General features: G+C 37.1%; 1 protein-coding gene across 6 annotated transcripts in view; it reads right to left on the bottom strand.

Moving 5' to 3' along the window:
* Window positions 1–23,862, bottom strand: part of SRBD1 (S1 RNA binding domain 1) — a 134,047-nt gene that overhangs the window by 61,480 nt on the left and 48,705 nt on the right. For all 6 annotated transcript variants that reach the window (XM_030499711.1, XM_030499708.1, XM_030499713.1 and 3 more), the window contains one exon: window positions 5,320–5,411. In XM_030499711.1, the coding sequence (XP_030355571.1) occupies window positions 5,320–5,411 (92 nt within the window). The remainder of the gene's footprint in view (window positions 1–5,319; window positions 5,412–23,862) is intronic.

Raw genomic sequence — 23,862 nt, 5'->3', positions numbered from 1 at the left:
TAACTGGGCAACACAACTATAAGGTCTTGTCAGGACCTCAGGCCTTTCATGTCTGAGACGAAAATGAGCATTTCTTGGAGGTGCTGCATTAGACAAGGCCAAGTATGTTGCTCTTGTTTCAGCAGCTGAACCCAGAACTGCAAATTAAAAACCAGACGCTTATGATTGCATTAAGGTGTGGAAATAAATTGGAGAGGCTTAGCGAGAGACCTCCTCGAACAAGTAATTACATAAATGTGATGTCTGAAAAGACATAACCCCCTTTCCCATCTTCTGTGTTTAAAGAATTCTACATATTCAGGTTTGTCTGCATTTTTCTAAATCAGTTCACTGAAGTACATTATTTTTCTTTTTAAATAGAGAAAGAAAAGAGATTGCTTATTTGTTAGAGCAGTCATCTCAAAATGAAAGGTAATTCATCAATTTAATGAAATGAAGGCATTTCTCATTTAATATAACTGAGTGTATATTGAAATCAGGGTAAAATCCCAGCATGACTACTGCCTCATCGTAGTTCTCCACCATCAAGCCACTGTTTCACCAGAATTCAGCAGTTTCCTCTGGTTCTTGCAGTTAAGTGACATTCACTTCATCATGGTATCCACTTCAAGAGGTGAAGAAGCAGCAGAACTAAAAAAATCTGATGTGAGCACATGCTAATTAGTGCATCCTTTATTCTCCTTGTACTAAAAACAACAACTAGACCACCACTAGTTGACCATGCCTTAGAAAGTTTCCAGGCATCCAGGAAGCACATAAAATCCATATTTCTGTGTCAGTCCTTCAGCATGAGTCACATGTGCTTACACTTTCTATATACTTTACCTATCCCTCCACAGCCTTCCCACTTAGTTTAGCTAACCTTGTTCAAGCCAGCAGGCATTTGCAACAAGGAACTGCAGAAGTGGAGAAGCATTATCTTGAGAAAAAAACCAGAAAGTGCAGCAGTGTCTACACACCAACATCTGCACAGACTCATTTTATTTCTCACCCTAGAAGCCTAATATTCATCAGGAATATAGGTTCTGCACAACAAAATAAACCCTCCGGCAAAACTATATAGGACAGGGTGGAGGTACAATGAATAAGATATCAACCTTTGGAAAACCATTTAATTCCAGAGTTCACAGCCCCAGTGACAGCAACCAAAACCAAGTCAACACTGATTGTCACGGAGTTCATCCATTTAAAGGAGAAATGCTTGTCACCACTGAGTTTAGCCTTTTTTCTTTTACCCGTGCAAAGAATATTACATCAATACAGTCTTCTCAACTGCTCTGATAATGAAAGACAACTAACGACAAGGAGAATTACTGGTAAACTTGCAAGGCAAAGTACTGTGCTCAGTGAACTGTTACGTACAACTTCTTTGAAGGGAAACTTGCATCCAGGCCTTCCATTAAAAAAAAAAGGCAGAAGCAAGTCTCAACCACAGAGACCACAAAGTAATCCAGAAGATCTCATGGATGAGTTACCGTGAAAAACTCCTACTTAAAGTCACCATGAATAAAAGCCAATCAGAGGTTAAATATGAAATGTTACACTGATGGTAGCTCAGGGGGGAAAAAAAAAAAAAAGGGAATAAACCCCCAAACAAACAAAAACCCCAAACAAAACACACAAATCACCAAAACAAAACAGGCCAGCCAAGTAAATATGAATTTGACAGCTTTAAGAAAACTCCACCAAATTAAACATTTGACTTCTGCTCTAAGAGGGTGGCCAGAGGACACATACCAGGGTAGGAACAGAACTGCAGTCACCCATCCAGACTCACACCTCCCTCATTACCGTTCCACTAACCCTAGAGCAGGCACTCACAAAGCCTTGAGCAAGGACATCTTAATAAGCTTCACAAAGGTGATCAATCTTTCTGTCTTGCTAAGCACTCTTTTTATGGAGTCCATTCTCCCCCACAAATATTCCCACCCTCTATCTTCAGCTTGTCCTTCAATGCAGCTCTTGGGAAGGAGAACTCAAGGAACATTTGCATTCCCTTCTCTGTCAGGCTGAAACCCTATCACAAGTTCATCCCAAAACCCCTGTTACTGAATTCCAGTGACTTGCTCTCTAGGCAGAACCCTCCTAATCTGCTGCAGCTGAACTTCCTCAGCCTATCAAGTAGGAAATCCTTTTACTGCTCTGGCCTATAAGCCTCTTATCTCCTAATTCTGTGAGACTGAGAAATAGCTGTTCTGCTCATTAATCCTACAATGACTGTCAGAAGGGAACGTATACCCTCTCACTCAAACACAAGTAACTAGGTTTCATCACGTTCTTTACTGTCTACTTAGTTGAGTCCACAAGACTATATAGGAATTGGAGTGGCAATACAGAAGCTTCTGCACTTTCATGAAATATCCAGATTTGGTGCTATAAAATTTTTAAAGAACCTGTACCAGTGTAAAGAATTAATGTGAGAAGCTGATATTGCCTAGTGCCAAAAACAAGGTAGCCATCTCTGGAGGACATTTCTGGAGTTGGAGAGACCCTATTGGAGAGACCCAATTTCTGCACTGTAGATAGCAGTGAATTATAAATGAGCTCCTCCCTCCCTATCCCCCCCAAGTGCAATTTTGGCTAAAAATGCTGTATGGATTATTATAAAGCCTTTCCAGTATAGTTTATACATACACCATTAGTTTATAATGAGATCTTTCTCAATGATTTATTACAAACCCATGTCATCTATGACCTTCAAAAGACAGCTCAAAGGGGGAAAAAAAAAAATAAAAAAAAATATATTAACCAGTTGAGTTCTTGCCTTAATTAATATCTTTAATTAGCATCCCCCAAGAAACGCTAAAAGTTGCTGATTTTCTCCCTGTATACAAGATTTAGTCAAGGAGAAATTAATAAACTAACATTTTTACCAGGGTTGGTGACTTCTATTTCTTTGTATGAAGTGAAAGCTTACTACAAACCATTGCTAAACAGCACTGCAAATATGACAGAGATCACATCACAAGATGTGAAAGTAAGTTCTCATATAATATTCATTATTTACTAGTTTACATTTATGTACCTGATAGACAAACATAGGCCTACCTGTGCAATTCAAAAAACCCCAAACCAGTCTGCAAAGCCTGTGTTGAGAAAAATGTTAAAGTGGCAAACTGCGTTAAGATCACAGATATCTCACGACAGTTGTACCTTTTATTTTAACTATAAATGTCACACTTCATCATGCAGCTGTCATCTTCCTTTAATGTACTAAACGCTATCATGTAAGCACAGAACCTGACATGATGTAACACAACAATTAAAATAAAAAGCAAATCATCTTTGCACCATGTCACTTTTTTGTTTGCTGCAAATTAAAGGAAAATCAAAGGTACAAAAGTAAAAGCTAGTCAACAAAAAAGTTTGCAAAACCCCTGAAATATCAGTTAATATTTCCCTCTAATGTTATGTCACATTTTTATATTCAGATTTAAAAAAAAAAATGTCCACAGCTTTAGTGCAGCTAATTATAAATTGACACTAAAAGGCGCCAAGAAGAAAGTCTAAAACTTCCAGAAAGCCTCCACTTTAATAAATATACTTCTAGCTGTCAGTTCCAGAACAGCCAACACCCATGGAACTAAGCTATTATTTTTCACTTTCTATCTTACCCTTTTTCAATTTCTATCCATGCTCTGGTACTGCTACGGCATGTTAAAATTGCTGATGCTTTTCCAACCAGATGCAACAGCACTTAAGTTATGCCTGAAGCAATTCCTAGTAATAATGGAGAAATTATGAACTCTAGATAATTAATACTGAAATTGGTCATGTATTACAAATTTGATTTTCATTTACCGTATTTGATGTACAACACTAAATAAAAGTGGTTGAAATGTTCAAAAATTAACTTCAGAAAAAAAGGAAAATCGTGTACATCTGGAAAAGTATATTGTTAATAATTAGATTTCCTCCTTTTCAGTGTTTTTCTGTTCATTTACATCAACTTTAAACCCAGAGTTAATGTATCAGCAACATAAAAAATGCTGGCCCAAGGGAAAGTTAGTGGTATGTGTCACAAATATGGAAACATCACATGCCTAATATTTGCTCTGGCCATACCATGGCATGTTCAAAACCTCTGTGGCCCAGGTAAGAAATAATCACAAGGGAGTGTTCACAGGCAGGGAGGAAAGAGTCAAGCAAAAAAAGCTAGAGGCCTGTCCTGCAACGGGAAGGGCTGATAGAGACATTTAAAGAATATTCCTGTAAAAACATTCACTTGAAACATCAAGTTAAAAGAAATCCCTTTTTCCACTCATTGGAAATAAGAGGAAAGGGGAACATGGGGAATTCTAGAAAGTTTCACCCCCAAATACCACCAAACTTCAAATTTGATTTCTGCTGATCTACTTCTACACCTTCCTAAGGATTTCCAGACTGGTAGCCTGCTAGAGTAACATTAAAATTAAGAACAGTATAATTCTGACTGGAAAAGATTTACATGAATGTTACTGTATTTACAAATACACTGTATTTGATTGTGTATGATAGCAAATTGCAGGAAAATGAAGAAAATAAAATCTGAGGTAAAGAGATACAAAAAGACACACAAAAAATACACAAATTAAGTAATCAAAAAATAACCTCAGACCTCACTTTACAGCTGTTTCCCAATAAACCAAACTCATGAGTAGAATCTGGATGCCAATGAAACTGCTAGGAATTTGATCTTTAAAGACTGTTCTTTAACCAAACACTGAAAATTGTAACAGTGACAACACTTATACATTTCTAAGAACTTGGGCTGTATTATACCTCAGTGACATTTATACTGAAGTAGATAATTAAAAAAAAAGAAAACTCAATAGTATTTCTTGAGGACTATATTCAGCTACACTAAAGAGTTCAAAGTGATCACAATGAATGCACACCTTTAAATTATGTGTTCTATTCTTACCTTTTTTTCCAGCCCTTGAAGTGTTTAATTATTGTTGGAGATGTTTGTGCACATACAAGGGACAAGAGAACACAGGGAAGGTCTAGCTCTTGTGGGCATGGACCTGTCCAACTATGAAAGTTTATACAATTCATCATTAATATTAATCCCCATAAATTCTCCTGTACCAGCCTACTGAAGAAATACACCCACAAGGATTTTTGCATTACAGGCCTCAGTGGAAGATATCATCGATTTGCATACCTAGGACTTCAAATGTGAAATGTCAGAAGAATTAGTTTAGAAACAAAACATCCAAACCCTTTACTTTTTATACTTTTGACTATTATTATACTTAATATTATAAACACCACAGTCTGAGAACTGAGACTTGAGCTCTATGTTGAAATAGTGATAAAATGAAATACACTTCATACCTGCACTTCGCAGGTTAGGGTCCAAGTCTGGCATTTCCTTGGACGCTTCTGGACTGACACTGTAGATAGATGCTCCTGCTTCACTGACAATGCTGGAAACAAAACAGTAAATAATTAAAATACCACACAAATGAAAAACATGACTGAAAGACTTAGCAAGTGACTTAACTGGGTATTTAGCTGTTTTTTTTTAAAGCCTCATATTTTAAAAATATTCTCAATCAACTTGATACTTACAAAAGAAAGACAGTACAAAGAAAAATATATCCATTTAAACCAAAACACACACCCCCTGACCTGCAAGATTCTTTTGCAGTTCTGGTCTTATTATAAATACACACTGTGTGTGATATCAGGCCCTGTAGTAATCTTACAACGGAGAAAATGAACACAAGAAACAAGTATTACCAGAAGTAAATAGACAAACTAGTTTCCGTAAGCAAAACAAAATCCTACCTGACAATTTCTAAAGTCTAACATCAGTTGAACTATTACCTGAATCCAAGACATGAGTGTGCACACACATTGTCTAAAGTTAGCTGGCTAAGATACTCAGGAAAACTCTGACCTGATACAGAGAGCTGCAGCTTGCTTCTCAGCGGCACTTAGTATCGTATTCTTCCCATTCTCACTACCATCCTCAAAGAAAAACACAGACTGCATGTCTTCGGTAACTTAAGCTACAGTTCATGTGTCTACCACACACCTCAAACTCATTCAGTAATGATGATAAACTCACCAATTCAAATCACAACACAATTAAAAAACCCTTGAGTGCTCTAGTTCCACTCAAGAGAAAACGGCAATCAAGTGTTCACAGTGTAAGTTTATTTTCAGCTGTGAAATTTTGACACCACTGAATCAACAGTATATTTCTTCAAACAACTTCAAGAGAACTTGAATTTCAGGTTGATAATTAAGGCATCGTAGAGCTACTGCAATGGAGAGGCATACTATCAGTTTCTGAACTATTTTTACTTTTACTATTCCACTCTTAGAATAACTTCATCTTTGCCATAAGGGTTGTGGTTTCCCTCCTTAAGAACCAGACCTTTCAATAAAAATTATAACTTAGCTTCATATTGTTTTAAAATTAGACGACAAATTTACATTTTAGGAATATTTAGTAGGTTGAATTTTTTAATGAAAAACTGATACCTATAAGCCCCTCCCTTTAGGAAAAGCTGGAGAATAGCTCAGAGATAAAACACATTCCCATTCAATGTTCCAAGCATGTTAACAGTAAAAAGTATAAAATGCAAATATAAAAGGTAAGAATTTCTTACTTTTGTTTTTGCAGATTCCTCCCCCTCCCCCCAACTGGAATTTGGTAAAGTGCAATACACAAGTCAGATTTTATAGTTACTCACAACTCAAAAGAACATTTCAATACTACAGATGGACCGAATCTTTCAATAAATACAGAGAATAAAATCCTGTTCTCTTTTGTATTAGTGTAACTCCAGACCCATTCAAACAACCGGTTTAACAGAGCAAAAAATTGCTCAGACCAGCTGAATGGGGCAAGTGAAAATGAAACTGTTTACATGGTCTCTTAAAAAGATTCAGCCTTATGGGCATTCCTTTACTATAAATGACATAAAGAAACAGTCCCATAACAGAGTTCAGAAATATTTTGCATCACAAAAACCTTTCTGCTTGAAAATGAAGATGTTGACAGAAGCCTCATCAAACTGATTTTTCTGAGTAACAGGTATTTTAAAGAAAAATGCAGCAGAAAGTATTTCTTAACCTGTTCACACCTTATAAAGGCAGCACCTGGCAAGGGCTCCCTTTTTGGGTATTGCTTCCAAAAAACCACACATGTTAACACATACTTCTAACAGTTTTTCACTAATGGCTCTTCAATCTTTATATTCAAACAGATCCAAAAAGTTACCTCTTGTGCAGTTTCTCAATCAAATACATCGATATTACACTTAAATAAAAAAAAGAAAATCAGTGTTTTGCACACTGTGCAATGTCGTACTATTAACCATATTACTGCGCAGAGCTTATTGCTTGATCCCTCCCTGTATCTTATGCTGTGAAAAAACAAAGTGTCCTGGATGGGAATTTTAACACACTTGAGAGTTTATTAATTCTCATTAATGCTACGCTGACAATTTTCAGAAGTGAGAGGATTGCAGTAACACTATCGTTCTACAGTAGTAACTGAATCATGCCAAATTTTAAGATAGGTAACACAAAACCTCCTTGCTAAAACGAGTAAATAAAAATAAACTCAGGATGGGAGAAAGAAACATTTGAAGAGAGCACATTTCCTTTCCTCAAGTGCAAGAACATTTACACACCAGGGCGAGCAGAAGGAGGGTGAAGCCAAGTAAAAAGTTATCTCAAGCAGGAAAACAAGGTATAAAAACCACTTTCAGAAGCAGCATACACTGGATATTTGACATCCAATATGAGATGGTTTTGTGTGTGTGTGCAGTTATTCTATGATGTATTTGGTGTAGCAGACTTGGAGAAGAATTTCCGCTCATGCAGAACCCCATACCGCTGTGCCTAAGACAGTAAAACCCAGACGTTAAACAAATTTGTTACCCAGAGTAAACGTGTAGGGCCATGACCTCCAAAGAAACCATCCCCTGGTTTGTTCAACCATAGTCAACCAAACTTTAGTGGCTGTCATGTGGCTTTATCTAGTTTGGTTTTAGCTACAGTGAGGTGGTTACTAACGTGACACTGGCACATACAAGGCTAAAACATTTAGCTTGCTCACAACACTAAGATTGCAAGCAAATTAGGCTTGGGAATTTTTCTTTGCAGTTGTTCTGGATTTTGCTCTTGGACTCAGCAGGAGACAAGTCACTAGGATTCACAGACACAAGTGTTTTACAAATTCTAATAACTCTCTTTAAAAGAGGATGTTATATAGGACGATTTAAGCTAATTTGATGTTGTAAAATGCTCTACCTCATGTTTTCAAAGAATATACATATTTTATGTCAGGGCACATTAAGACAAAACCAAACCTGCTGAAATAGCAGGCAACAGAAATTTACTCCAAACTACTGCAGTCTCACTGTTCTCTAATGTTCCCCCTCTCCTTTTTTTAAAGGATACAAATTTCAAGACTCAAAAGAAATCCTACGTAACAGTTGGTAAAAACTGTACCTAAAAATCTGTATATCTTCAGAACTAGAACTTGTTTCTACTTTGACTTTTTATGCTACATAATGGATTAAACCAGAAAACTAGACTTCCCCACTCCCTCATAAAATGAGATCCTTACTTCATGCATTTCTTAAGAGGAAAGATTCTTGCACTGACCAAAACCTCAACAGTTAAACCAACATTATTAAAAAGCTATTTTGCTATTTAAATAGGCAAATGGTTACGGTATGATATGCTTATAGTACATGAATGGACAAGTTTCATAAACTGCTCTCCAAATTAACAAAAAAAGCAGGTAAAAAATCTGGGACTATGCCTCCATACAGCCTGTTTCCCACATCCGCAGTCATAATAGCTAGATTTTTTTTCCTCGGCATCTATACCTAACTTAAAATTAAAATGCCCAAACCACAAAGCCACTACACAAGATTTCAGTTTTCTTTTTTCAATTGTACAAACAGGCTTGTTGCATAGAAAGTAACTTTTCGTATACTGCACCAGTCTCATTCACATTTGTTAAAAGACATTTCATGTAGTGTTAAATCAACATTAACTGTATTCCACCAGCACCACCTGCTGGACCCTCAGCTTTATGCTAGAGACCATGCCAGCTGCATTCTGAATACTGTAAGGAGCCTTTAAAATTTACTACAGCAAGTTATTTTCTTTCTCAGCTTAAGCAAGCACTATATATTTGGTATGAAAAGTTAATTTGAAGACCTGTTGAAAACACTCATCTTTTCAATCTCTTAAGTTTTACAGGAAAAAAGCCTTTCTTGTAAAAGGGAAAAAAAAAAAAAAATTAAAGATTACTTTTTTCTTTAAAATTCAAAGCTACTGCATACCTACAAAAATGCATAGCATTAAAGATTACATGTAACAAACTAGATTTACCAACAGTTGTTTAACTATATTACAATTTCATTTACATGCATGTAATGGCACATTTTTTATAATGGTTCTTAAGTACTGAGCTTTCACTGAAAACCTTTTCAAAAGAATGTGCAAAAATCTCACGTATGTGTAATGAAAAAGATGTATCAGGCTAGAGGCTTGAAGGGTTAAAGATGGATGCAGCTTCCCGACATTTTCATGAACCTTACCAACATTTCAGACTATTTTATTTCATAAGTCATTTCCCCACAATCAAATGCAACACTGGATTAATAACCTACAGAGAGAGAAGTAACTTTATTTGACTTTACATAACTTACTGTTCCTACAATCTCCAAAACCCTGATTTACAACTTGAAGCCTTCAAAATAACATTTGAAGAAACAATACCAATACAAAGAAGAAGCCGGTGTTAATACTTGGAAGAAAATCATGGGCACTCTAAAAGCAAAGGGGTATGTCAACCTCAAAGGACCCACATTTTCATATTTGGTCATAAAATGATGGCCTGCTAAAATATAATTCCTTTCTCAATCAAAGTTTAGTAATTGTGGTTAACTCCTCTAACCCAACTTTTTACATACTAACTGATAAATAGATCCTTCATAAGCTAATGGCAACAAAAGCTAGAGGCTCCCACAAAGGAAAGAAGTATAGAAGGGTCAAAGAGAGAAGATGAGAAGAGTCAAAAACATTATTCAGTGCTACTTAGTAAAAGAAGTGGCTTAAGAATTAAAGGACAGAAAAATAAAATGAAATAAAATAACAAAATATTTGCTAGAAAACAATGTTACTTTTAAAAGCTTGATTGGAATGATACAAGCTTTAACGATGTTGATAGATTTAGTGAGTAAAAACAAACTGAGGAGGAGCACAGAAGACTTAATTAAGTCTTAATTAAAACTTGAAAGAGATTGGGTTATTTTATGAATAAAAAAAATCCATTGGGCATACTAGCTCCAGAAGAGCCTAAAACCAAAAATGGTTGAGAGCTATGAGGTACCTATGGCAGAAGCAACTTTGACAGCCCCTCCAACTCCTCATCATTACCAACGGCAAGCTGCATGTTTCTTGAGGTCAATGGACAGTTACCAGCCATTCCCAGGATCTCACATTTAGGTACATGAGCACTCCAGTCCCTACACACTGTGCACAGCACAGTTCCTTCTGCTGGGGAAGTGATGAATACAGCCAACTGGAGACTGTAGTCCAGCGCAGGCTGAGCAAGACATAGTGATTTATTCAGCCACACACGCTTCGCCACAGGAACAATAGGATACCAGGCTTGACAGACCCTGGCTCTGACACAGCCAAGCCGTTATATTTTTTCCCCCCCTTATGAGGAACATATGTCATGGAAGTGCAAGATAAAAAGGTTCTGGTGTATATTCAATAACATATTCAAAGAATAAAAAGCCCTAGAAGATTTTTAAAAGCCTGTTCATTCTGACAGATGAGATTAAATTCAAAATCTAGTCTCTCCCACCTCCAATAGTATAGTGGTATGGCAAAGGAAGATGTTAGAATCACAAGAAGATGATTATACTAGAAATACTAGAAGATTATACTAGAAAGCAATCATTATTCAACAGAATCAAGCCAAACCCCATACAATTAATCTGTGGTTTTAAGTAATATCAAGATTTAGCTTCAAATTTTAACAATATATAGAACTAAGGAGATACTCCAGTATTAAACATTTTACAATGACAAAATATACTCTTAGATAGGAAAAGAGTTTTCATCAATTTCAATTGCTTCATTCAAAACATTTAGGCACTACATACCACTCAAGTTTTGCTTGTATGGAAGTCCACCTTTCATAATCTGCCACATTAGACAAGAGGTGTTATAGTCCTCTTTTGCAAAAATACTACACAGAAAAGCTCAAACTGCCTCATAGTGAAGCCATTCAAATAGATGCGGGAACACAAGTCTTAAAGTACAGTTCCTGCTCAGGAGCTCCCAAGCACACAAGAAATTAAGCCCACAAACTGTCTTTAGACAGCACATCAAATGATAAGCTGTGATACAAATCCTTCATCGATCAGCCACATTCTTTAAGTTTTCATAGAAAATATTAGGTGAAATTCTGCTTACAACTAGTGTTTAGAATTCACAACAAAGTCCGTCCGTAAATGTTTCCACCCTCGTATGAATGAGTTTGCTCAGTATTTCATGAAGTTAACCAGAAATTACACCATGCAAAGAATAAAGCAATTTTGTCCTAACCAACTCAGTCTACTTTTTAAAGTAAAAATTATTAAACTATTTCATACCAGAAACTGTCATGCAGCAAATTGCAACACAGAACAATGTGTTTGAACAATGTCTTTCAGACACAAACCCTACTTTTGAAACAGCTTGCTGACCCTACAGCAGGGACAATAATAAAGCACCTTATAAAGCATCTTCGGAAACAACAGAATTTCAAGGCAACCATCCTTGAACTAGGGATTATATCTCTCCTGTTCAGACACAAGTGATATTTGTGTCTGAACAAATAACTGATTATTATGCCAGTTAAGCTGATGGCTTTCCTCGTAGACAGCATAGATCTTTAGAACCTACTGAAGAGAAAAGAATTAGGCCTGTTTTTATCAGTGTTTAGAAATGGGGGAAGCAACTGTGTTCAAAATTTTCTGATTTCAATTCCTCAACTATCATCATTCCCTCTCCCCAAAGAAAAGTGGTGTGAAATTTCCTGCCAGGAAAATGTAAGACAATTGCTACTTGCGGCAGAATGAAATAAGCTTGAGAATTCTTGCAAGATATAATGAGTTACCATGCTTTAACTTCTTCTGTATTAGATATAACTCTATTAATTCCTAAATCAAAAACTACCTACTGTACTGAACTAATAAAACTAACTGTATAGCTATGGCCTGGAATCCTCTATTCATCTGTGTACGAACCATGCCCTCAGCACACCCCTGCAATGGGAAGAATGATCAGATATCTGTCTTCATCTTGTCTGAAAACGATGACATTTTTCAGTAAGAAAAGGGTCCAAATGGCAGGTGTCAAAGAGCTTTAGCTTCACATGTGGTGCTAGGAGGCAGAAAAAACAACAGTAGCATGTGGCCATGTCAGAGCTGCACAGAAGCTGCCGTACAAGTGCATATCTGAAAAGAGCAAACCTCATAGCCTGTTAAATCAATCTAGTGCCAGATGCTGTTATGAGAAGAAAACTGGTTCTGCGGATTCACCGCCAGAAGAAATACACGTCCCATGTCTGCAGTGAAAAGTGAAAGACCTCGGGTGGCATGTCTCAAGACTGAAGGTGACAGTCACCTGCAACTACCCCCACTGCTTTCATTGACAGTTTCAGAAAACAGGTCCTGTCATTGCTCATAGAGCAGCTGGAGTTGAAGCTCCTTCCTGCTCTTGCAGAGAGCTTTAAAATCTGAACTCTGGGTCCTAAAAATCTACTTCCAAGTTAACCATCCAACTAAAAAGCAGTTAAGTAATTCATTTTTACTTTAAACAGTGTAGTACAGTAGGAACCAAGACAGAATATTTAGCTACTGCTCTTCTCCCTGTTGCAGTAATGCCATGAAGAGAAATTGCAGCAATATAAATAATGTTATAGAATACAGTATTACCTTAACATATGAGGATGATTTTAAAAAGAAAATAACCACATTTTATGTGATTACAAATGTGGCATTAAAGTAATTCTAATCACAATTAATGATACTTAGATGTATTCAAATACCTTAAAAAGTTACATACCTGAAACCACCTAATATTAAAACAAAGGAAAGACAGTAAAAAAATGCCTAAGTACTGACACAGGGAATGAAAACCCTAGAGTCCACTTCTAAAAATACAACTGGCATGAAAACAGGTATGCTTCTTAAGAATACACTTCATAATTTCAAGACCAATCATGCCAGCACTCAGTTTTACACTCACATTTCATGTATTTATAGAGACTTTTGAAACAAAAATGCCTAGACGCATACATTAAAAACATGTCACTGTTCAAAAAGATGATGCTGCTACCCCAGAAGCCTAGCAAAACCACCCCATGCTAAAGAGCTCAATGAGCAGCCTTACTTATCCCCTGCCCCTCCCTGTTCTCAAGTGCTTGGTGAAGCCAACAAGCCCAACCCCAGACCACGAAACACAGCAAAGCTGCAAGTTTCAAAGCAGGAGGCTGTCACCAATGCTGTCCTGTCAGCAGCTCCTTCTCAGCTCAGCAAAGCAGAAACCCCTGCAGTGGTAGCACATGGGGAAAGCTGATATTTCATCCAGACCATCTCAACCCATGCAGAATCTTGAAGGAAATAAGACCCATCCTGCCTACTTCTAGAAACAGCAGAGACAAAGGGTAAAACCACGGAACTTGGCAATTCACGATCATGCATATCCATAGTTATTCAAGTTGGAGCATTATAAAGCATTAAGTTTTTTGGAACAAATAAGAATTTTTTAAAACAAAAAAAGATTGCTGCCTATAAGGAAATACCTAGACTTTGCTAGTGTCATCTATATTTGGACTTGTCACCAACAGTTTATACTTGGGAAAACTGATGTCTGCCTAAAGTCTATCTCATTTCCTGACAAAAACATTTCCCTATTGCACACACTGTCCTACCCACACCACCCTGTCCTGAAGGAGAACTGCAGGACACAGGGCATTTAAGATACAGATGATTCATTAAGGAACGTCCATCAGGTTCTCCAGTGAATACAGGCTTCTCAACTGATTTGTCAGTGAACTTCATAGCAGATTTAGTCAAATAAAAATTCTATCAGGAAGTGTCACATGTGAACAGTGAGTTTGAAATTATCTAGAAAGCCTACAAAAAACATGTTACTCAGTTGCTGCAATTGCTCTCAGGAATCATTTTTATCTGGTAGAAGGGGCATCACAGATGCAGCAATGTTGTGGCTAAAACACAGTGGTTAAGCCAGACCAAAGGCTGGAGCTTAGAGTCACGTTAACTCTCATGGAGACTTTGTCCCCAGAGTGGAGCATAACTGGACAAGACCACAACATATGGAGCAAAATGCCTCTTGGACAATGACACCTCCAGCAACTGTCATTTTCTCTAATGCTCACTCTGGGCAGTTGGGAAGCAGCCTGGCCAGTGCTGCGTGCAGCCTCCACAGCCCTGATTCATGCAAGATTCTGACCTGTAGCTTTGGCTCGAGTCATACTTTATTCTTTTTTCCACCTCTTCCCACAATATCAATGATCTTAGTACTTGAACTCTCCTTAGCAAACTACCCTCTCCCGAGCACAGATCCACAAGGGAAGGCTGGAGACAGCTACACTCCTCCTGTTAGGGTGGAGCAATTCAATCTGGATAGATGTTCTGCACAGGGTGAAGGAATCACAGATCCTCCACTGCTGCTCTTCTCTGTTTGCTCCCCATCCCTCTTAACATCTAGACTGTACCTGAAGACATCATATTAAATATTTTTAACCTACAGACACTTCTTGGCACAGTTTACTGAACTCTGAAGTACCCAGGTTTTAAATGTAGAGAAACTCAAAATAAATTAAGAATTCTGGAATCAGAATGAATGCTGGCAGGAAAACTTCTTTGAGGTATTAAATAATAAAGAAAAGTGTGACCACATCTTTCTACCCATGTCATTTCTTCTTACTTTGATTTGGAATTCACCTAAAAAAAAGCTGTCTGCTTTAGTTCACAGAAGACACATTTGCCTCCTGTGTTTATTCCCTAGCTCAACATACTCAAGAAAAATGTTACATAAAGTAAATGGTGCCTCATGCAGACCTGATCAAAATTATATACTGCTATCTCTGAAAAATAATTTCCACAAACTTAATCTTGACAGTGCTCTCACAATTTTTCAAGTCCTCATTTGTATCTTTGCTTTGCTTTTTCTTTCATTTATTTTAACACAGGAAAAAACAGTTTGCTTTGACATTTTCCTACTCTAATTATACTCTAAATTATGACTGTTCAAAGCTGATAGTGATCAAGAAGTATTTTGTTCTGTCCATCAAGGAAATTGTTTTTCTTCATTGGAAAAAAAGGCTATAAAACTGAGGTACTAGTTTAGTGTTTTCAATAAAATCAATCCCCTATAAAGGAACTGTAGCATTGCAATATAAAAAGGATTACAGCAACAGACAGGAAAAAAACCCCAGAAAGTTAAGAAAAAGAGTAGGTTACTTATTCTTCAAGAAAAGGTAACATTTCTTATGCAAACAAAACAACAACAACAAAAAAAAAAAGCAAATGAAGCTTTACCTTAACAAGCACATTTTTATTGCTTGGTTACTCTCCTCAGACACAGATGTAAAGGTAAGAGAATGTACTCAAATGTCTGTAAAGCAGCATAAGTACATTGAATGCTTTTTAATTGAATTATACATTTTTTTTCTTTTTAGGTCTTGAGGGTTCTTCCATATCTTCTCTGGTGCTCCTCATTGTCATAGTTTTAAAATTATTTTACTGATATCATATGCAACTTCTGGGCATCTACAGTAAGAGGTGCTAATCTGAACCAAATATATCCTCAAAGGAGAGCGAGCTAAACATAAGGGGTATTTTAAATTGTTAAAGGATAAAAAATAATACACTGGATACCTCTCATTTTGTATTACGAACAGAAGTATGCATCAACCTCACTTAAAACAAACAAACAGACAGAAAACAAAAGAACAACAAAAACACCCCCAAAAAAAACCAAACCCAAAAATCAAATAAAAATAACCACCAAATCCCCACAAATTTGTAATAGATTCATGAATTGCTTGTTTTTACAGAAAAAAAAAAAAAAAAATCCTTTAGTAAAGCTGTAACCAAAAGGGGGAAAAAAACCTGTCAAAAATAGGTATCTGTAATTAGTGAAGTAAAAGTGCAGTTTGGTACTGCTGTATTTGTTTTCTCTCTTCTCTTCAAAGGGAATAATTTATTCCCTCAGGTTGTGACAGATCCACACCGGAGACTTCCCATGAGTAATATCACTAGAACTGGCATAAACATATGGTGAAAGACCACTTCATTTAAAACATGTTTTTCATCCAGTTACAAACACTTGGGGAAAAAAAAAAAAAAAATCATCTGGACTGAATTTTTTTTACGCTTCATTTCATTTTAACCACATTAGCACTCTTTTTGACCCCCTATTTTATAATGGGAAAGTGTCTTAGAAAGATTTGATAAGTTGCAGGTCACAGTTACAATTTAAAACAAAAGCACTAACGAAAGTAACATAGTTGCTCATCACTTACAAATACAACTATGTTGTTTTCTCTACAAGATGACAAAGTTTGCACCAGGAAGTTAATATGCAGTTTTTTCTTGGAAGGCCAATAAATAAATAAATCAATCAATCGACAGCCCAACTTCCACCAAAACCAAAGCCCTAGAATGAAGTAGGGATTTCCTCCTTCTCCCAATTAAAGCTGTTTTCTCTCCTCATTACACATTACCTCAAAATGAGAGCAAATTATGTCAAAGCTTTCCTGCCAATTCATATTTGGGCAGCAAGAAAGAAAGGTATGCTGGAACTCGATTGAAGGATCTTCTAGAGAGCACTGCACAGAAAGCACAGATGATCAAAACCAGCACCTGCAAATGCCAGCAGAGCCTACAGTTACCCTACCATATGGGAAATGGGCATCTACTGCATACCTACTTCTCTGGATGGGTCATTAGATTCTTATGTGTGAATTCTGCAAGACCAGCGAGCAATGAAGAGTGAGAGTCTTGGAAAGATTCTTTCAGCTTTTGGAAACTATTCAATGCCAACAAATCACAGCAGTTGAAAGGCACCTGTGGAGATCAACTGGTCTAACACCCTTGCTCAAAGCAGGGTCAACCAAAACAAGTTGCTCAGGGCTGTGCCCACTCAGGATTCAAATATTTTCATGAATGGAGACTCCAAAACCTACTACATGTTAACAGGAATACTTGGATTCTCTGTAGCTGAGAAATGAGGTTTTGATAATACTAAACCAAGGTTCAGATTCTTTAAAAACCTGAAACAGTTCAGAAATGAACGGAAATGTGTAGCCTGCTGATTCCTGCAGTAACAGAGTAGGCCCACTTAATTTCAAGTGTCTGATGTTAAACTGTTAAGATATTCTTGCAGTTGATAACTAACAGCTGTTACTTAAAAAAAAAAAAAAAAAAAAAACCAAAAAAACCCCAAACACCAAACTAAAAACCCCCAACTATTTGGAGATCAGAGCTATAGAAAAGGAGACAACACAATATTAAAACAATAATTGTCCAGATGAGAACAGGAGTCTGTTAGAGACTCCATGGCAGCGCAGTGGTGAAGAGCCCAGAGGCGCTCTGCCTGATGCAGTCAAATCCTACAGGGGGTTATGGAGAACATATGCCAGGGTGGGAGATGCAGCACCCTTTAATATGGCAGAGCATCTTCTGCCCTCAGGCACCTGCTCAGCTCTGCTGGCTAGCGCAGGAGGTGGCAGAGCCAAGCCTCATCCTCAGCCTGCCCCTGGTAGACAGGCCAGCACTATCGCTGCTGTCAGCATCTCTGCGGCCCTGAGCCAGAGTAGCAGGAAGCTCACATTCACACACTGTCATTGAATGCAACAACAGATCTGCACTGGTCTGTTCCAGGGCATTTACTGGTCAGGTTACTAATACCACAAACTGACATGTCATGGATTTGGGTTTAATCGAACCCTGAGAACCAGAAAACAGATTTCACAAGCCCCAAGTCTCAACTTCCTCTGAAGTTCATAAAAGCTCACAACATCACCACCATCACAAGCACCATGTGACTTGTGCAATTTAATTATATCAACTGTGGCATAGTGAAGAAGAAGAAACCCCAAACTTGTATTTTATTATTATTCTCAATGGAAACTAACTTAAAATGCTTTATAAATAAGGAGTAGACATGAACTTAAACCATGCATATTCCATTAGAATTCTGACATGAGACCTGTTTTAATCATTAAAAGCTTCAACTTGTATCGAAGGCAAAAACTGATATTTCGATGACCCAAAGAAAATTTATATAAAGAAAGCATCTCTGCCAAAGTTCATTGTACTAATTGTAAATTTTAGTTTATCACAACCTAATATTAGCCACAACTCAGCTTGGCTTCATAATGCTGGTATTTAAGGTCAACCAAAAAATAATCAACTACATACTCTGCTTGAATATTAAATAAAATATATTTACAGAAACTATTATAAGCAACATTTAATCTGCATCTTCACTTTACAAAAACCTGGAAGAAATTCCCTACAGACCATAAACCTGAAGAGGATCTGCTTTGAATTAGATGCCACCAGTTTTCAGTTCTGTAGTAGTTTAAGCCCACTTAGCACCAGAACAACCCCTTTACTCAAAACCCTCTCTCAGAAGTCCAGTAATCTACAACCTACTGTAACTGCTTTATTAAAAAGTGGCCAACATAAGGAAAAATAATTTCCCCTGCATTGCACTGCTAATAATGATCAGCAGCACAGCCTTTCCAGTGAGGAGTCCTCTCCAGAATGCCAGAAGGTCATTAGGCAGTTTTCCTAAGGAGAAAGTTATGACTGAGGAGGCACTGAGTGAGCAGCTGTGGACATCCAGGTAAAGGAGATAGCAGGATGCTTGGAGAGCCAGCCAGGGTATATACAGGAGTTAGGAAAAACAAGAGGAATAGAGGAGGACAGCCTTAAGGATTCCTTTAAAAGGAATGAAACATTCCTCTAAAATTCTATTTTTTTGTTGTTAGCTAAAGAAATGGGATATATTAAAAGGATACTATATCATGATTTCAAAATTCTTTCATTTTAAAACATTCAAATTGACAATGTCTCTTTCTATTTATTCTTATAGCAGAAGACTAGAGTTAACATTTCCTTCAGCAGAGACATAATCACTGAGAACTAACATGGGAATATCCAGTTTGATTTACTTAAAAATGACAAACTAACTTCTAGGGGGGGGGAAAAAAAAAAAAAGAAAAAGAAAAAAGAAAAAGGAAAAAAACCTTTAATAAAAAAAAAGACAAAGTAACGTTGAGCTGTGATTTTACACTATGAAGAAAAATAGACCAGGAACAAGTAATAAATGCATCACTGATTTTTACTGAAAGGCCACTTCCAACGTATATTTACAGTACAACATCATAACGCTGACAAGAGCGGCACTCATGGAGGATGCATGTTGAAACTGTTTCCCTGAAACATTTACGTCAAATTCAAATGTCAAAATGTATTTTATCCAAATGTTAGTTCTAGTTCAACCCAATAAAAGAACTGAACAGGCAGTAGGCATGTTGCCTTAGCTGCCAAAGATGTTTAATAAAATATAAAAATAAAGTAGGTTTGAGAGAGAAGTTTTATGTGAAACACCAATTGAATATTAGCAATAACTATAACTGCATATAGGTGGACATCTTCCCCACCACACCTCCAGGTTTTTTATTTATAAAGCTCCACAGACAACTGACGACTGAGCTACTTGAACAGTATCTGATGTTACATAAAATGATTTGATACAATTAGAAACTGTGATATTACTTGTAGTTGGAAAAAGGATTAAAGTGAAAACATTATTTCTATGCAAGCAATAAATTTATTTTCAGTAACATTGTGTTTCTGAAGAAAAATAATTAATGTACAGAACTGCTAGATGGGTATGATTACATTTACAACCACACATGAAGCCACCAAAGCAACACAAATCTCCCGAAACTGAAAAGGAACAGGAAAACTTGCACCATCCTCAGCCCTTTCCCCTCCACTTGCCCACTGTTCCTAGTTGTTGCTGCTAGAAGGGCCTGGTACAGAAGAAGGTGCTTCATGTAGCTTGTGCTTTTTGATGTCTCCTTTCAGAAGTACTCTTTCTTGCTTCTGTATCACCCACCACAACAAATGGATCATTTCTCCTTCCCTTCACTTACTCATCATTGACAAAACTGCTAGGATCTGGTTATAAAAAGGAATTATCCTCAATAGGTACCTTCAGTTAAAACCGTCTGACACTGCAGTCGCCTAAATCTAATTCCTTTTCAAGCTGAAATAACCTACTCAAAGGCCCTTTGAGACACACAGCACGTCTATATTCTCTGCCTCTCAATCCCTGGAAACATCATAAGTATGCTGAAGTATCTCCTGTTGCTGTGGTTTCTTTCAGTGTCATTCATGATGCTTTTAAGACTGCCATATACTGTGTTGATAAGAAAAGTTACATGAGTCCAGGCAAGCATAGGGCCCAGTGTCAGTATCACACAAAATTACTCCAAGTGAAGGTGCAACATGGGCAGCACTCACTCGTGCACTGCCAACAGCCGCTAAGAGCCGACAGCCTGAGATCAGGAATAGAAATGACAATTTTACGTAAGTGCAAAGGCAAAGAGCCCCTGCTTTACTGATATAGGCACTTTGTATTTGCTTTTCAGTCCTGGAAGATTCTCAGGCTATCAGACACCTAGAAGTAATTAACGTTTAATTTTCAAATCTCCCTAAAATCCAAGCCAATTTGTTGGTTAGTTTGGTTTTTTTGTTTTGTTTGTTTTGGTTTTTTTGGGTTTTTTTGTGGGTTGTTCTTTTTTTGTTTGTTTGTTTTTAAATCAAGGTTTGTAATAGTTGCTTTCCTGGTACTGGGGAAATTTGTTACCAGCCGTACAAGTGGCAATTTCCTGAGGTTTACTACTCAAAACAAACCTGAATGTATTTTCAGAGGGATACTTCTAAACAAACTTTGGACCTGCACACAAACTTCCATTTTTACCAGATCTCAACAGTATTGATACTTCAAAGAATACAGAAACTTTTCCCCACTACAACAGAATTATGCATATGCTCAGTCCTCTATTTTCTTAAATATTTCTGATTATTTAGAAATTGATGCAACCCACACATATACACTCTTTAACGGAGATCTAGGTTGAAGAATTTCACCCCAAAGGTAACTCTCTGACAGTTAAAAGCCACTGAAATTAAGCTATCTAAAGTAGAGTGTTAAAGAGCATAATGTAATCTAACCTAAGCTTCTGCTATCACCATCAACAACAATAGCGCAGTAAGTTTAAACAAATAAATAAATCTGTATATCACATCTCAATAATAAAGGAAGCCCAGTAAGAGCTGAAGTGCAGAACACCAAATGTGGTTCCACAAATGGATAGGTATGAAGATTGGCAGAATCTCAACTTAAGTAAAAACATATTACTGGCAACCTTACACAAACAGAAAAATGCTTACTTCTCCATTAGGTTCCTACAAGAATGTCTACTTGAAGACAAAACATTATCCAAATATACAACCAGGTCAGACTGTGCAATAACAGTCAGTCTTAGTACCTCACAAATCAGAGGATACATCTTATATTTATACAATTTTAATCTGGATGCCCTCAGTATTAATCACACTGTATTTGGATCCTTCCACTGAAATTAAATCCTGAGGATTCCACAAGTAATTCCTGATAGAGCTTTTTTACATAGTGATGAGCCTAAACAAATTTTCCCAATCTTTTCTGGTGGAAATTTATCAATTGCCACAACTATTTCATGACAAAGTCACTTAAGACACACAAACATATTTTTCTGATGTCTCTTAAGTATTAAGGGGATAACAGGGTAGTATCCCAAACACCACAAACATCACTTCTTTTAGAAAGGCAATATTGACAGAAATCAAATTAACATTTTAATGGGTTTAGTTTACATTCACTTCACAGTATCAAAGATTTTGTTAGCATGATGATATCATACTAGTGTAGAGCCATGCTATTTCATCTCAGGCAATAGGTAAAGGTGAGCAGTGTAAAATGCAGAGATGTGGGTAACAAGGACCACACTGCAAGTTTCCATAATCAAAGTTCTTCAAATATAAATGAGAGGCAGAATATCCTATGCACAATTTCACCTAATTTAAATATTAAGTTTCTGGATCTTTCTACATTTTGTTATTTTCAGGTCCAAACCCAGTGGTTTTCAACCTGTGGTTCACAGGCTTCTTTAAAGGAATCCACAAAAGACACAGAAGAAACCATTCAACTGTCAGTCTCTGGGGTGATTTTTACACTGCCAGCAGTGAATTTTCAATAGTCTGCAATTCAGAAATACATCAAAGATCCACCATCATTCAGCTTAGTTACTATCTAACCTCTCTTGGCTTCTGTTTGAGGAGGTAACATCCAAATCTGATTAACATTCCATTTCCACTACAAGAGAAATGGAGGTGATCGCATATGCTGTTACTTCAAAGAAAAAAAAAAAAAAAAAAAAAAAGGCACCTAAAACTACAGAGACACTGAACCAGTTCTTAAAACTGCGCTGCAGCAGTTTACCTGAAAAACTAAGCTTTTCTTGTTTGAGATCAGTATCAATACCAAGTTTGGAACATTTAGGGCTCCTATCATTGAACCTTCACAATCCTAGCTGTACACAGAGCATGACTCATTTTCTTCATGTACTGGCTCACAGTAACTGATCAAAAGCCAACCTTCTATGCTTTATGATGAATAGACAGCATTTTAAAACATAACTCTGGAGTTACATGGAACAAACTTACTTCAGCTCACTCCAGCTAAAAAAAGAATAAATAATAAAATTACTAAACGTAGTATTGGGAAAAGACTCAGACACAGCTGTTGAAAGTCTGTTTCCAGTGCTCACTGTGAGAAGCAATACCATGTCATTAGGTCACATTTTTCAGCTGAAGTCCAAACCTCAGTTTTAAGCTTGGACTGCACACTATTCATGCTCGCAAATGATTAGGGGAGTGAACAGGAGAGGGAACTGTTCTCTTGACATAACTTGCTGCATTGAAAAGACAAGGAACACACAGCTCAACTGAACTCAAAGCTCTACAAAGTTCTCACAGACTGTACTTTGGTGCCTCTGTCTAGGGGAAGTGCCTTGAAAGTGCCCTGCCCCTTATTCCCTGACTGCACCCTCATTCTTTCTGCAGCACTTCCTCCACCAGCTACCCAGTTCCTCAGGCTTCTTGCATTCCTCAAGCTATCCCTAGACCTTGGCCACCACTCCGACACCTCTCAACAAAAGGCTCCTTGCTTTCTTCTGCCAAGTACAAGATGGCACACACACTGCAGAGACCGGCAAGCAACCTTTCAGATGTAGGCAACAACTTGAAAGTTTCATCCTCCAGCATCGTTACTGATAATTACATCATGTAAGCAAGCCAACAGCTATCACAAGGAAGGGTGGTTTGGTGACCCTTCAGAGAAAGAAGGATGTCAGACTGAATAAGAACACCAATTCTGGGAGAAGTGGGCATGTTATAAGATTGCCTTATGTTCTGCTTATTCCACTAAAGAATGGAAATCCTCCTGGAAATCTTTCTTTTAAATTAAACCAGTGAGAACCTTGTGGTGTTGACCAAATGGCACAGAAAAACTTGAAAAGTTGTAACCATATGAAACAGTAACTTAACCATTTCAGTCCAAAATGAAAACCTTTATTTTTAGCTTATTAGGTGCCCCACCCTCTCAAAAACATCAGACACCTAAATGAACTAGCTTTTTTCACTGTAGCAATCTAGCAAATTTAAGATCTGATCATCCATTTTTCTTTAA

The sequence above is a fragment of the Strigops habroptila genome, chromosome 10 (genome assembly GCF_004027225.2).
Source record: "Strigops habroptila isolate Jane chromosome 10, bStrHab1.2.pri, whole genome shotgun sequence".
Taxonomy (NCBI): Eukaryota; Metazoa; Chordata; class Aves; order Psittaciformes; family Psittacidae; genus Strigops; species Strigops habroptila.
Note: the sequence above shows the minus strand (reverse complement) of the source record. Positions and strands in the feature narration are given on the sequence as shown.